The 15,642-nt window shown below is 53.0% G+C and overlaps 5 protein-coding genes across 5 annotated transcripts; 3 read left to right on the top strand and 2 right to left on the bottom strand.

Annotated features, from left to right (window-relative positions):
• Nucleotides 1-1,708: 1,708 nt before the first annotated feature.
• LRP88_04936 (cyclin family protein) lies at nucleotides 1,709-3,841 on the top strand (the record flags this gene model as incomplete). The annotated part of the gene is made up of 2 exons (XM_083241502.1): nucleotides 1,709-2,081; nucleotides 2,139-3,841. The coding sequence occupies 2 exons, from the start codon at nucleotides 1,709-1,711 to the stop codon at nucleotides 3,839-3,841; spliced, it is 2,076 nt and encodes a 691-aa protein (XP_083102650.1).
• Nucleotides 3,842-6,302: 2,461 nt separating this feature from the next.
• Nucleotides 6,303-7,399, bottom strand: LRP88_04935 (uncharacterized protein; the record flags this gene model as incomplete). Its single annotated transcript, XM_083241501.1, has 2 exons — nucleotides 6,303-6,944; nucleotides 7,007-7,399. The coding sequence occupies 2 exons, from the start codon at nucleotides 7,397-7,399 to the stop codon at nucleotides 6,303-6,305; spliced, it is 1,035 nt and encodes a 344-aa protein (XP_083102649.1).
• Nucleotides 7,400-8,095: 696 nt separating this feature from the next.
• LRP88_04934 (CorA family magnesium transporter) lies at nucleotides 8,096-9,805 on the top strand (the record flags this gene model as incomplete). The annotated part of the gene is made up of 3 exons (XM_083241500.1): nucleotides 8,096-8,674; nucleotides 8,735-9,363; nucleotides 9,412-9,805. 3 exons carry the CDS (start codon nucleotides 8,096-8,098, stop codon nucleotides 9,803-9,805), a joined length of 1,602 nt encoding a protein of 533 aa, XP_083102648.1.
• Nucleotides 9,806-10,783: 978 nt separating this feature from the next.
• LRP88_04933 (uncharacterized protein) lies at nucleotides 10,784-11,072 on the top strand (the record flags this gene model as incomplete). Its single annotated transcript, XM_083241499.1, has 2 exons — nucleotides 10,784-10,804; nucleotides 10,872-11,072. The coding sequence occupies 2 exons, from the start codon at nucleotides 10,784-10,786 to the stop codon at nucleotides 11,070-11,072; spliced, it is 222 nt and encodes a 73-aa protein (XP_083102647.1).
• A 323-nt stretch (nucleotides 11,073-11,395) lies between these two features.
• LRP88_04932 (ssDNA endodeoxyribonuclease RAD1) lies at nucleotides 11,396-14,683 on the bottom strand (the record flags this gene model as incomplete). Its single annotated transcript, XM_083241498.1, has 3 exons — nucleotides 11,396-13,402; nucleotides 13,481-14,197; nucleotides 14,669-14,683. 3 exons carry the CDS (start codon nucleotides 14,681-14,683, stop codon nucleotides 11,396-11,398), a joined length of 2,739 nt encoding a protein of 912 aa, XP_083102646.1.
• Nucleotides 14,684-15,642: the final 959 nt, after the last annotated feature.

Below are 15,642 nucleotides of genomic sequence, written 5' to 3'. Positions count from 1 at the left end.
TCTGGTGCTTTCGCTGTCCCAGGCATTCAAAACTATGCCATGGCCCGCCGCTGCCATCTCCCGCCTTTTCCCCTTCCCCCCCATCGAACAGCATCGTCGGCATCATGTTCGATTTCTCCCTCTAAATCCGTCCCCAGCGACTCTCTGAAGTCTGCTCTGGATCGTGTACCTCTCCACTCTCCACGGCGTCTGCCTTCGTCTTTGTTGTTGTTGCTTATTTTTCCTACATACCCTTCATCTCTCCTCTCAAGGCTCCCGCGACAATCCTCGTCACGCCAGGCCGCAGCGGCATTCACTTGCACCCTGCGACTTTTTCTACCTCTTTTGTGAGCAAACCGGCCAGCACATCTTTTGCCGCCCAACCCAAACAGGTCGAAAAAAAAAAGAGTCATACTTTTTTGACTGCTTCCCGCCTACGCTACGGTCCACGAATTCGCCAGCCAGCACTGCCGCCCCCCGGGTCCAGTCCAGTCCAGTCCAGCCCAGCCAAGCCGAGCGCAGCCCAAGCCCAGCTTATCCTCTAGGGACCAACCTTGCCTCCCCTGGCCCTCTGCCCGCAGCCTAGCACCAGTCATCCGCCTTGTTGGTGAGGTGACTTGAGAGAAGTGTCCTGTCTCTCTTCCACTTGGGTGACTCTTGTGTCAGTCTCCGGACTCGCTGTCTCCTCCCGTGTTACTCACCAGCCCTCACTCATCCCCCATCATTCTGACCATCACCATCACCATCCTCACATCACTCCCCTTCGCCGTTTGATTCAATCCTCTCTGTATTTTCCCTCTCGTGTCGACCCTTTCCATTCAAGCTTTCACAACATACTTTCCTTACCTAGTCCCTACATCCACTCCCTCCCCAGGCTGCAGCCCCGGTACCTAGCCGTCCATCCCCTTCGCCACACCCGTTGCGTCTTCCGCCGCGCGCGTTAGTCATCCTTGCCTCAGACAAACCCAGGCCAGGCACAGGCTCCCGCCGCTCACGCTCCCTCACGCTCTCTCCGAGATCGCCAGTTGGCGTCCACCTGCCACAAGCCCCGCGGTCTTTGCTCGGTTTCGCCACCGTGCAAAGAGTCACAACCCACTACGCCAGGCTGTCATTCACCACCTCAGCGCCTGGCATCTCGCCTCCCAAGGCCACCTAAAAAAGAGTCACCACTTCGGGCTACCTAATAAACCCTTCCGTCTCCTTTCCAGGTCACCTCATTCCGTCTTCAGCCACACATTCCCCGTACCTGCATATCAATCAGTCAACAAGTTCAACAACCACGACCTCGACCCCCGACCCCGACATCAGTCACCCCTAGGATTCTTACTCGCCACTCCCTCCTACCCGCTTCGATGGTAGCCTTGTTCTAGGCCCGCCACTCGCTTCCAACCTCAACCTCGAGATTTGAAGCATTGCCGCAATGCCTGTTGACAAAACCTACCTTCTTCCAGTCGCCGTCTCCGCTTCGTCTTCCGGTCTCATCGTTTGTGTTATCAAGTCGCTTCTCGACTCTCTCGTCTAGACGCCTCCTGCTCTCACAACTACGCGTATACTTTGAGATAGCACTTGTACGCTGTCTCGAGGTATAACAACTCGACTCGGATCCCTCGAATTGCTTACGGTAAAACCACGATTTAATTGGTTGACTTAGCCCTTGACGGCGACTGGATATTCATCCTGGCTTGAACCACCCTTTCAGGCCTATTACTATAATCAACTACCACCCAAAATGAAGTGCGACGCGACTCTTTCGCCCGCCTCTATCCCCACCACCCACTATGCGCCATACAACGCATCTCTAGCTTCTTCCGCCTCAACATCTACATCCTCTGTGTGGTCCGACACCTCCTCGCAGAACTCCGACGACACTTCCGCCTCTGTCCACTCTTCCGACTCGGACTCGTGCGAATCCTTCTTCTCGGCAAAGGCCTCTGCTGCTGATCGCGTCCTCAACTTCCGACGTCACGCGCAAAAGCCCCAGACCGAGGCAGTCCCTGCTGAGCTACGCCAAAACCCTCGACGAACTTCCAACGGTCCCAAGGTCCGCCCCTCTCTGGTTCGACAGTCCGACCGAAAAGTGAACTTCGTCGATAGCCTTGTTGGTATGTTATGACTGGATTTTGACAACATGTTCGTCTACTTAGCCGTTACCCTTTTAGATTCGTCGACTCAAATTGTCGAAGCAATTTGGCCTCTTTCTTCGGTTGTTTGCCGAAGCGAGCTGGGTAGCAAGGCGGTTCTCCCGCTGCGCACCTTTATCCAGGAGACTCTGCGCCGCTCGCGCACAAGCTACTCTACTCTTCAGGTTGCTCTCTACTACCTGATCCTCATCAAGCCTCATGTCCCGACTCACAACTTCACCACTGAGCAGCCCGAAGATCGACATGCCGATCGCGCGCTCCAGTGTGGCCGCCGCATGTTTCTCGCGGCTCTGATCCTGGCCTCCAAGTATCTCCAGGACCGGAACTACTCTGCTCGGGCTTGGAGCAAGATTTCGGGGCTCAACACTCATGAGATCAACCAGAACGAGATCGCTTTCCTCCTTGCTGTCAACTGGAAGCTCCACATCGCCGATGAGGTCTTCCAGAGATGGACTGATATTGTGCTCAAGCATACTCCTCCTCCTAGCCCTCCCTCCCCAGGTGGTGTCTCCCAGCTTGTGACCCAGCAGGTCGCCGACTGGAAGCGCATTATCCTGGGTCTCAACCCCCAGCTGACCAACCTGGCGGGTTTGATTCCTGCTGCTCCCGTTGCCGCTCGGTCAAGCGACCTTTGCGCGCTCTCGCCTCGCAGCATCCTCAACCTTCCTCAGGAAACCCGACCTTCAACTGTTTATGACTTGGCCGAGTCCGCTCCCAAGTCATTCAACGCGCCCATGGTCATGGAGCCTACGCCTTCTGTATATACTCCCGGCCGCGTGGCTCCAGCTCCGGCTTTGGGCATGCTACCCACCCCCCGACTTACTCCTCAGAGCAGTGGACTCTGCACTCCTGCCGCGGGTGCCGCTTCCCACATGCTTGGTAAGAGCTCAGCCATGGGCCTGGCAATGGCCCAGGCCAATAACACGAGCGCCACTCAGTATCTCGACCGCATTCCCATGTCAATTACTTCATCGCCTCAAAGCTACTGCCCAACCCGTCGATCCTCCCTCGCCAACTCAGTCTCGACTGCCTCCTCACCCGAATCGATGATCTCGGATTCCTCGCGCTCCTCGCGCTCTTCCTCCATTTCTTCTGCCTCTTCGCTCGCTAGCGCGACCCTCAGCTCCTCCAAGCTGGGCATGCAGTCGCGATTCCGAATGTCGAGGTTGAGCAATGAGAGGCTGAGCCAGAAGCCGACAATCCCTTCGGTTCCTGAGGACTACGACGTGCACTGTTATTCGTCTTCTCCCGAGTCTTACACCGGCACGGTTAACAAGCTCGGAGACTGGTCTATGGAGACTCCACTGGCCAGACGAGAACAGCAACTGGAGGATATGACACGCGATGCGTCCGACGCTGCTCGCGCCCTGCAGGAGCTTCAGAACTACCGCGCTGCTGAAGCTGTGCCCACGGCATTCGCCCGGACTGGCTCCAAGCGAAGCAGAACTGCTTCTATGGATAACGGTCTCCAGGAGAATGTCCGCGAGATGCTCAATGGTCATTACTACTCTACCGAGCGCCACGCTTGGTCCGATACGTTGGTTCGCGCCCGAGGCTCTGCCTTGGAATCGAACCTCCAGATTCCCGTTCAACCCAGCCTTCCCGGCAGCGGCAAGCGAATCTGCTGCTCAGCCGAGGCGGCACAGGAGTATGCACTTTCCTCTGTCCACTCCAGCATGGGTCTGCGGGGACCTGGCATGTGGGAGGGTATCCTGAACTAAACCTCACCTCACTATCTACTCGTTGGTCACAGTAATTTCCTTACCAACCTGATACCCCGTCGAACACCGACACGCTATATCCTTTGACTACACTGTGAAGATTAATGTCGAACTCAATACTATTTTCTATGTCAAGAAGCAAGTTACCTGGGAGGCTGGGAAGAAGGGAGTCTTTTTGCCAAAAGGCCTTTGATACCATGGCCTCGGGCGTGTATCCATGCCCTAAAGAGGTATCTGGATGGCGCTCGAGGTCGAGGCCCAAAAGCGTGTTCACTTGCATGCATATCCGGATCGGACACTTGGTTGGGAGGGGGAGACGGCGGCGAAAGTCATTTTTTCGGGAGACGGTGGGAGGCGATGATTGCACTGCATTGCAAATCTTGTATGACTAGGACGCCGCTGCATTTTTGCTTTTGTGTTTGTTGCTTTTATACGGCATCGTTTGCTCTATCATGATGGCTATAGATTCTCAAGAGTCTAGAGTTGAAAGCGATACTGGCAAACGATAAATGCCGGATGGATGGAATGGAATGGAATGGAATTATAAGGGGAGTAATAGGTTTGGTTGCCATCAAGACCGACAAGACAAACCCGACGACGACCACCGAAGAAGACAAAAGAGCCTCGGCGTCGACATGCGGGACCTTGCGAGGTAATGGGTTCTCGCATCAACTGGAGTTCAAGCTGCCTTTTTCTGCGAACAACAAGACAACCAACAAAAAACACTTCATGATGTCTTTTCGACATACAGCCAAAGCTTGATCCACCCGACCTCTTCAAAGGCAGATTCTGGGAACTCCAACGGCAACCAACCAACCGACTTCGGAAGCGAAATCGAGCAAAAGGAGCGCCCCCAAGACTGGACTGAGGAGAGAGCGATGACGCTATGGCGAAATCTAATAGCTAGCTTGAAACAGTCTCGCGATAGTGGACTCGTGGCCGTCTTTCTTGATCCCTCGTGGAACCAACGCTCGGATAGGAGACAAGACGCCCGAGAAAGCAAGACAAGCACGAAATCAAAAAGCATTATGCTGGAAACAAACACTCATTACTTCGCCCCTTACTTTACGTTACGTTTTTGACCTTTGAGCGCGGCTGAAGCGAAACAAACCCCTTTACCTGTGACCTCGTGATTACGCTGGAGACGAAAACCTACCAACGATTCCTTCATTCATTACCCGCTGAACTAACGCGCGGTTGAGAGAGAGCCTGACGAGCCTGAGGAGCGGAGCGCCTGAGGCGCAATTGTGGCCGTGAAAGCCCTTCAAAGGCGTGCATCACCTGAGCATCGCCCTGTTCTTTTTGGGTGTCGATAGCGCCTAAATCGACCACACACAAGCGCCCGAACCTTGCATCCGGGAACGCTAGGGACCTGCCTGGACCGTGGCCGTGAAGTCCCGGGATCGCGCGGTTCATTGGATGGTGTGCTCACGGTGTGTGAGTCATCTCGTTCCCCCGTCCGCTTGGCACACACTTCACGGGATGTTACTCTTTTTTTTCTCCCTTCCCCTTGAGGTTGGAGGCTTGCCGGATCAGGCAATCAGTGGCGAGGAGTGGTGTGTGTGTGTGGGCTTTTCTTTTAAAGCCTCACGTTGTTGGTGTTGTTGGAGACGACGTGGGATGTTGGATGTCGTTGACCATGGTGGTGTGTGTGGGGAGAAACTAATGACGTTAGGGATCAAAGGTAAGTAGGCAGACAGCTAAGTGAAAGGTAAGTGTACTCGGCTACGAGGTAAGTTTATTTTGGTAGTTGAGTGCGTGCGTGAAGTGATGTCGATGTTGTCTATCCATGTGTTGATGTCTGTTGATGTTGATGCATGGTGTTGAGGTCTCGGGTCATTCTACTCTTCCGGCATGAGCCTCCCCCATCCAGTCCCGTCATGGTTTCATGAGATAAAAGCTTGTTGAAGCATGGGTTTACCTTCCTCATACGGAAACCTTTTGATTTTCATGATTTGGACACAAACCCTAGTTCCCACGCCACACGGTCAAAGAAGCCGATTAGGTACTGATACACAGAACGAGCCTCCATCCTGTGAGAAGATAAGCAACAATATACAAGATATCAGATACATACACACAAGAATATTAGTTTGGAAATTAATTATTATTAAAAGTGGTTAATTTGTGGTACTGCGACTATGTATCGCGACCTCGGTGCCTCACTCGGTTCGATTCCATATGCCACATAACGGTGTGCAGCAAGACGACTCCGAAACTTCCACTACGGGAAACTGCAACTCTGTACATGTGAATTATTGAATGATGAACCATAATGAGTCGTAATGCATCAATAATGACTTGACAGGGAGGGAACCATCTGGAATCCTTGAAGTTTGACATGGTAAGACCAAAGGGCGTCGGCGAGTTAGTCATGCCTCACCGGCGAGCTGCATCTGGTAAGCTCTAGCTGCCTGAGCAAGGCCCGGGGGAATACTTCGCGTCGCAGGGTGATGATGCCTCAATGTCTGTGGAGAGGGGATTCGTCACATAGCTCCGTGCCAGAGTAAACTTGTCGCAGAACCTCCCTGCCTGTTGCATCGTCACCACCCCATTCTAGCCGCTGCTCGATCCGTCGCCTCTCCTTCTGCAGTATGTCGGTTGGCAGACCTTGTCCTAGCTGAAGGAGGTCTAGGAGGTTGGTGATAAGCACACTGGGGACAGGGGCGTCGATGAAGGCGTTGCGGAGGCACTCCAGCCGAGATTCCCAGTCGACGCTCTCACCATCCCAGTGAAACGCCCACCCCGCACGCCGGAGCCAGAAAAGCCGGCGCAGCTCCTCTTCATCCCAGGGCCCGGTGATGAGGGAACGAGGGGCTCGGAACTCGGGGTGGACGTCACACTGGGCCCAGCACTCGACGTCCTTGACAGGCTCCCAGCTCGATACTACCTGGTAGTCGGCTTCGAAGCACTGACGGGCGTTGAATTCGCCCTTGTGGCCTTGGATGGGGTGGTCGGAGGTGTGCGTAAGGGGGCTATTTTCCGTGTCGAGCTTCGGGAGGCAATGCTCATAGTACCGGTCCTTGGCGTGTGTATCGGCCCATGTCTGCTGGGCCTGAAGGATAAAATCAATTTTAACCCAGGGGAGTTCGAAAACCTCGGACTATTCGGCAATGTTAGGAAAAGGGATTTGTATATCATGGTAACTGCAGAAAGCCGACAAACCTGAAGTCGGGGATCACCACCAACATCGTCTCTTGATGTATTGCAATTCACAGAAATCCCAAACCAATCGATCCAAGTGTCATGAAACGTCCACATAAAGTGTCGTAGGAGGGTAGCACGACCGGATAGCTTTGCGCCAATAATAGGGGAAGAGCGCGGCAGGGATAAGCTGGCGCTGTAGAGGAAGATTATCTCCAGGACCTCGGCAGGGAGAGATTGTAAAGTCGGGCGTCCACGAAGGGACCGCGTGGCGAGGACATTAGAGAGTGAGCGTTTCATCTTTTTGGGACTTGGTCCGTTGTCGTCTATCGAAGGATTGGGGCGTAACTTGGATGGTTTGTTGGCGGAGGGAGCTTTGCGTTTACCTCGAATGCGAATCGGGGTAAGGCCCATATCGAGGATAGAGTATTCGGGAATCCAGATGTCGATATGGAAATGTAGAACTGAATGGTGATGGTGGTAATACTAGTTGGTTGCTGTGCTGAGCTGGGACAATGATTGGACGAATGGTTCAGATTGTAGCACCAAGTCGAGAAACTTGGACCGGATCCTCTGGATGAAATGGCTCTATCTCAGGCGAGGGGAGATGTTTGGTCCAGGTAATATTGAAACCCTTAGATTTGCAATCAAGTTGATAGGAGCTTGATAAAGAAATCAGGGATGGCTGATGGGAGGTTCAAGTAGGCGTTGATATGGAGGCCCTTTAAGCTTAGAGCAAAAGATATCAAACTATAACCCTTAGACTTAATCTTTAGATGATGAGTACTAAAATTTTAAAGAGTCTTACCTTGCTTATTGCTCAGTCTCATGGGTTATCGTGGTTCGCCCGCTCCAACTGCCATCGAGTTGAGCGGCGAATCGAAGTGCAACTGGCCCGTGCACGACCCCAGAATCCCAGGCGTAAAAATTCGGGTTGCCTCCAAAACTCCAACGGCTTGGTTCTGATGACTAAGGCAAGTCAACCTCCAACTTTTGCTATAGTATCCACGACGATAACTGGTCGGGAAGCTCTCCAACTCGACGACCTAGCCAGCCTCAACGCCATCGCCAATGCTTGCGTGAGTCGATTGACGCGCGGATTCCCCAGAGATGTCAACTCTGCGCCTGGTCCCCTCTCGAAGCCTGCTGCGATTCCTACGGTACCAGTCCAAGAGGGCCTTTGCAACTCATGGCCCAGAAGCGATAGCCGGCCCGGTCCTGTGTCGCCGGGCTCGATCCTCGAATCTTGCGACACGAAGGCAATCTAGGACGCTCGCTACGACTTGCGAGCGCCGTACTGCAACATTGGAAGCTTCATTCCTCAACCTCGAGCCGATCCTGCGAAGGCTCAAGAGCCAAGACCAGCAACAGTTGATGTCGACGAGATGCAACTTTAGTACCTCACGCAGTGTTGGCTGGTTCAAATGGGGTCGGTCCTCGACGGGTTCTACACCAAAGTGGCATGAGCGACTATGGGGGATCACAGGCCGAAAGTGTGAAAAATCCCTAAAGCCCGACGATCTTCCCAGCCATGATGAATACAGCGACGGCTCGTCGATATTCAACAGTCGTCGAACCATGGCCGCCAAGGCGGCGTCTGAGCCACGGCTGCGCTGCACAGAAGTGGACGAGAATGGCAATGTGATCCTGGTGGATGGTGAGTTCAAGAAGACGGAGCTCATCGCCAAGGTATGTCGCTGCAACCTCGCGATTGATATTCGATGAGATGTTAACGATGCCTGTTACCAGTATGGTCTGCTGCCCCGAGACTTGCGAAAGATCGACTCGTCGAATCTGCCTCATATCCTCATCCGTCCGTCGGCCATCCTGCTCAACCTTCTGCACCTGAAGGTCCTCATCAAGCATGACCGTGTACTTCTCTTCGATGTCTACGGCTCGAAAACCTCATACCCTCAATCCGCCTTCATGTACGACCTGCAAGGCAAATTGCAGCAGAAGAACACACAAGGATCGGGCTCGCTGCCCTACGAGTTCCGGGCGCTGGAAGCCGTCTTGACCTCAGTGACGTCAGAGCTCGAGGCCGACTTTGAAGCGGTTCGCGAGCCGGTCATGCACATTCTCAGCGAGCTCGAGGATGATATCGACCGACAGAAGCTGCGTGTGCTTCTTATTCTGTCCAAGAGAGTGAGCACCTTTGAGCAAAAGGTGAAGCTGGTCCGAGATGCCATCGAGGATCTCCTCGAGGCGGATGACGACCTTGCGGCCATGTACTTGACTGAAAAGGCGCACGATCTCTACAGGGGAATGGATGATCACACCGAGGTTGAGATGCTGCTTGAGTCGTATCACAAGTTGACGGACGAAATCGTCCAAGAGGCAGGAAGCCTCGTTTCGGGGATTCGAAACACGGAGGACATGTAAGCATGATATTCCATGCCAATATGTCGTGTTGCTAATATTTACAGTGTTCGTGCCATTCTCGATGCGAATCGAAACGCCCTCATGCTGCTCGAGATCAAGTTCAGCGTTGGAACCCTGGGTCTTGCCATGGGAACCTTCCTCGCTGGTCTCTACGGCATGAACTTGGAGAACTTTATCGAAGAGACACACTGGGGTTTCGGAAGCGTCACTGGAATCTCGGTCATCTTCTCACTCATCGTGTGCTGGTACGGCCTGACCAAGCTGCGCCGTGTACAGCGTATCAAGATGATGGATGACGAGCGACCACGAATACCTCGCGGCCAGGTCTACTTCCCCGATGACCGGACTGCGCTGGGACTTCTCGATAACAGAAACCGCGAGATGTTGCGGCGGATCAACATGCAAAAGGCCACGGCGGCAAAGAAGCGGTGGTTCTAAACGTCTTGTATATTAGAAATTGGGCGTTCCTGGACTTCTCAACGGCACAAACACCGCCACATGTACAAAATACTTAGAGAGATAGCCCCCCGATACCAGATACCTACTCATCTCAATGAGGTTCGAGTTCGAAGCAAAATATACCAAATGCGGACATTACACACACAACGTCGAGCAACCGTCATGGCTGCAAGCTCGGGAACTCGAACCAATGAGGTCAGCGGCACGGAAAACAGGGGATGCCCTGTTCCCGACGCGTCTTCTCCATGGGGATTCTTGATCGCCGCGGTGACACAACCGTCTATGATGATTGATCTCATCATGACTTTGTGACGTCACACTCCCGTTGTACCCCAACACTTTCATCAAACAAGGCCATGCCATACAACCAAAAGAGAAAATCAGCGGATCCACTTGCAGGGGAACCTCCTGGTCGATTCGAAGTCCCTGACGTCGCAGACGCAACCTCAAAAGCACAAACGGAATTAACAAAAAATTGCAAGCGGGCTACGGCGGCTGAAGGATGCACAATGGCCTTGATTTTGGGACCTTGGTGCCAGCCACACGGCGAGCCGCGTACGTCATGGACGCCACGCATCTGACCAATTGCGACTCTTGGATGATGCATTAGCCACAGGATCAAAAGGCACGCTTGTGGCTGGAGGTCATGAGGTGAATGATCGAGATGGGTGAACCTGACGTCAGGAAAGAAATTGTTTGATGAAAGGGTGGAAACATGGATGGTAGGCGCGAACCTGGGGGCAGGGATTGGGGGGCAGGTTCTTTGTATATAAGGATGCAGGGGAACCTGAGGGGGGAAGAGGAACATACCAACTCATCACTCAAAGACAACGCATAACTGACAACAAACCACAAACAAAAACCATCAATTCTTCCATTTCCACCTAAGACAATTCTTTGCGAAAGCAATCACCAAAAAAACACACCTAAAACAAAACCCTCTACAAATCCTTCACAATGGGTGGCATCATGTCTTGTGTACGTCCAGCCACACATCTGCACCGCCTCACCAAACCACACACAAGCTAACATTCTACTCTCCCAGATCCGCTCCGTCTTCCAGACCATCGGCGACGCCATCATGGCCGTCATCAGCGGCATCGGCAACATCATCCACGCCCTCATCAGCGCCGTCGTCCGCTTCTGCGGCATCATTGTCAGCTTCCTGACCTGCGGCTACTGCGGCAGCCGCTCCGGACGAGCCCGTCGACGCACCGGTAGACACATGCGGACGACGAGGGTCTAGGGGAGGAAGATCCCGCTTGTGAAGAGGATCTGAGGAGAGGAAGAAAGATTGTGAGAGGGGGAGAGCGAGTTTGGAGAGATTCATCATGAAACGGCCGACTGTTTTTCCTTGTATGATTGCGTTAGCATAGGATACCCAATCCACCTTGTTCTGTTAAACATGTCTTTCGATCGCTGTGTATAAGTGACTGCATGATTCTCGTTCATATCGGTTGATATTCTGACCAAAGACACTAGACATAACATGGGATAATTCATTTGATGAAGCATTTACAACTGATAAGAGCCAGGCATTATTGGGTATCATGTATTCTTGTCTTCTACCTAGTCATCCTCTTCCATGACATTCCGGTTAAAGAAGCCATGAATCTGTCGTCCAGCCGCCTTGCCCACCAGCGGTTCTAGCTCCTTCTCTGTCATGTTGGCCACCTCTCGAATGCTCTCCGTCTCGAGCACCAAGCTCTTGATGTTCTTGGGCGTGACACCAGGCACAATGGCGAGCATATCCTGCGGTTCCTGGTTGAACGCCTGATCCTCGGCGCGTGCATCCTTATCCAGACCGGCCCTGACCGCCGCGATCGGATCTGGCTCTTCCTCCTGCGTCTTGAGCAACTCAAAGATCTCGGCTGTCTGATAGGGAGACGAAGACCAGATGATGCGGAGCTTGGGGAAGGCCAGTGTCAGCAGCACTAGCTTGGATTGGAGGTCTGAAGACATGTTGGTTGGAGCCACACTGTTCAAGCTGCCCGAGAGGTCGGCAAACGGTTCCAGAGTAAATGACTTGTTTTGGTCAAATTCGATCAGGAGCATCGGGCTCTTGTAATGCTGGAACATGGTCTCAGCCTGAGTGTACAGTCGACCGTCCTTGAACGACGAGATCAAGTCGCTGATGGACTTTCGTTCCACGCAGATGTTGGGAGAGAGGATGTAGTCGCCCACTGTGAGCATACATGGCACAATGATCATGGATCGTCCGTGAAGTAGCGATGGTAAAGAAGAGCGGAATTCTCGCACATCCACAACCACTCGTGGTGGCTCAGCCGTTGCTGCTAGCCTGCCACCACCAGCGATTCTCGTGTTGACAGTTCGCAAGAATGCCTCCTCAGGATCTTCAGCGGGATCAACCGTCATGACCAACGACATGCTCGCTCTCTCCTTGATGAGTTTGGTGAAGGCATCCTTTTCCCGGCGGACTGACGAAAGGTACTTCTGTTCCTCGACTGAGCCACCGTAGTACATGAAGTAAACTCTGACGTTCCGGTCATTGTGTGACGACCGGTATACCTCGACTCGTCGAATAAAGGCTGCATCTGGCTCGTACATGATGATGTACCGTGGTTTGACTTCCTGGAGGACGTGTTCGTCCTGGTCTCCGTCATAGGCGTGGGCGACAATAAGATCTTGCATGTCGTACAGCTGAAAGTAATCTTCCATGTTGTCGAGAGGGTCCGCGATAACTTCCTCCTTTTGCTGTGCCTCCTCTTCTGTTAGCTGGACCTCGGCCATGAGATCAGCGACTTCTCCTGGCTTCTCAATATACTGCATGATACTGCCATTCTCTGCCCGACCCATCGAGACACCGACATTGCCTCCGCCGCGCACCCGTCTTCTCTTGTTCGCCGGTGCTTTTCCGCCCCTGTGACTGCCCATACCCGGACGAGTGTCGGTTGCACCATTGAGAGCCTTTTGATTCTCAGCAAATAGAGTCGCGCTGACTTGGGCAAACTGCCTCTTCCACCTAAGATAGTTTCGCAGTCGCCTTCGCATCATGAACGCGGCAGATGGCTTATCTGCGTCTTCTTCATCCTCATCTGGCTTCTTCTCCGTCTTGGGCTTGACATGCATTGTCTGTAGAAAGTCTCGTAGTTGCCTGCAGGTGTCCGTGTTGGAGCACATGATGAGAATGCTGCCGTTCGAATCATCCTTGACGGGAGGTTCGAAATACAGATCGCGATCAATCTCCTCCAAGACTTCGGCCAAGAGCGACCACTTGGGAAGCTCTTCAAGGACTGGCTGAAGGGAATCGATATTGGATTCTCGGGCGGCATCCTTTGCTGTGGCTGAGTAGACTCTTCGCCGTGCCGTGTCAAAGATGGTTTGCGCAGCGTCAAGAAATAGCCAAGGTGACTGTGTCTGTCGAGTTGACCCTGGAGGAGGAGAGTGCGCAGCATGGATGGTATCCAGATGCTGAAGAAACGAGACAGCATCATAAGTCAGGATGGAGTTGAGCATGGTTCTGAGCACCGTCAAATCGTTGACGATCTGCTTAGTCTTCCAGCTGACACGATGCCAATTGGGATCCAACTGTCGTCGGACCATGACATCAAAGTTCTTGAGAAGAGCACTGTCGAGGTTCCAGTCGTCCATTTCCAGGCCACTGTTACCCTTCTTGAGCTCGTGAATGCTGACCTCGACGCACTCCATGATGGCGTTTTGGATCTCCCTCATCGAGTCTGTCATGGGAACCTCCAGCTCGATGACCTCGGCCTTCTTCTTTCCCTCCAGAGACTGCGCAACCGTGACGTGAAACCTAGGCCAGAGCGAGGCTTTCCGGAGAAAGAGATTCCTCATCATGGTAGCCAGAGGCGAAAAGCCGGTGGTGAAAGGATCGGGGTTGTCAGAAAAGGCCTTGAGGAAACCGACCTTATTCTTCTGCCGGTAGACTCTGAGAATGAAGGCTTCGAGAGAGGTTGCGACAACGCGATCGGCGTGAAGGAGGACAAGGCCAGTGATGGACTCGGGGTTCAGCAGGCTCGTCAAGAGATCGACCACAAGAATGCGCGACGTGATACTGAATATACCACCACCAGCATACATCTTTTCTCTTGCGCCAACGCTCTGGAGGTCGGTGTTGACCACAGTCAAGCCGCGCGCCTTGGGGGACATGCTTATGGCGGCATGCTCAGCCAATGCCTCTCCAATCCAGCCATTCTCTCGGTCTTCGGCTCCGACAATGACGATCAAGTTGTTTCCGGCCGCATCGTACGAGTGGAGGAGGTTGTTGATTAGGCGCATCAGCCCGAGGCCGCGGGCGAGAACGACGAGCTCATCTTCGGCTCGGAGCTCCTGGAACAGGGTCTGCTGGTACTCCTTGGGGATGGTCAGCTTGGGGTGGGTGGTGGGAGGCTATAGGCAACTTGCGAGCGGAAGTGAGAGCTTCACTGGTTGGGGGGCATTGCTTGCAGACATGCGGGCCACCCGAGTGTTGGTGCTGGTGGTGGAAGAGTTGTTGAAGGTGGGAAAGATGGCTGGCGTGAATGACGATCTTGGTGGGGAGGATCTAGGCTGCGGCAGGGACCAGCCATGATCTGAACAAGGTGAATGGAAGGCCTCAAGACATCCATTACTAATATCAACAGTTCCAGAAGCCAGTATTTATCTGAAGTATATTGAGGAATTATATAAAACTTGGTATTATCATCGCCAACTTGATGGAGTTATGGCTGTAGAGCCTTTGCACATAGCCAAGTATTTACCCCAGCTTTTACTAGACAAGGATGGTATACTTCTTTACTCCGTAAACTGACAGTTATCTAGAGAACAAGTCGGATTCATATTGGAATAAACCGACACTCTGGCCCATTTAATTCCTTGAACCTGGCTTTCAGTCATACGTCAGACCTCGCGAGTGGAAAGATGATCTGCTGCGAATGACTTGCATGGAAGGAGAAACATGACTTCAACAGATCTCCGTTCACAGATAACGGGCGTCCTGTCAAAAGCCGGCTAAAAATTGCGATTGGTGAATCCGTAGATGATTTTCTCTCCGACGAACGCTACCAAGATCAAGCTTGTTCAAGGCCTTGGTTTGGCCGCCTCACAGTGATGCCCACTTACATTGTTCACACCACAATCTCGAGGGCACCACGTCATGGTACGATGCGTCAAGTTCGGCATCGACTCTTCTTGCAGGAAATAACCAATTAGCGAGTTTCCCCAATCTCTTGTGACACTCCTGCAGGCTCCCTAACGGCTTGCGTTTCTTCCCGTCGCGATCTGATTCACGCTGGCGCCACAGGCCGTCTTACGTAGTTTGCGTTTTGGTGAGCCAGTGGGAGGGGGGACGACGTCATCGCCCGTCGTGGCCATGATGCGGTTGCCGACTACAAATAGGACGACAATATCCAACTTGTTGACAAGACTTCAGATCAAGACAACAAAAACATTTACAAAGACAAGAACCTACTCTCAATACAACACTCTTCCCAAACAAACCATCAAAATGACCGGCACCGAGCAGCAGAAGGAGGTTAGTTCTCCCAAGTCCCATACCTCACCACTCATGACTGACACACTCTGCCACAGGGCGAGAAGCAGTTCTCCATCCAGCCCATCAAGGACGAGGTCAAGGACAAGGTGTCTGCCTTTAACGCGCACCCCGGACCCGCCGTTCCCAAGGAGATGCCCCAAGAAGAGGGAACCAAGGAGGAGCGCAAGGCCAAGATGGAGGCTCTGAACAAGAAATAAGCAGCATTCGCTTGCCGACACGACTGTACGACTAGACATGGGAACTTGCACCAGACATGATATAATATGATAAAGATATTCTCTTCTTGCGCATGGATGCCCGC

The sequence above is a fragment of the Fusarium phalaenopsidis genome (assembly GCF_050370095.1).
Source record: "Fusarium phalaenopsidis strain FUZ10S chromosome Unknown contig_32292, whole genome shotgun sequence".
In the NCBI taxonomy this organism is placed as follows: Eukaryota; Fungi; Ascomycota; class Sordariomycetes; order Hypocreales; family Nectriaceae; genus Fusarium; species Fusarium phalaenopsidis.
This window is presented reverse-complemented; position numbering and strand designations above follow the sequence as displayed.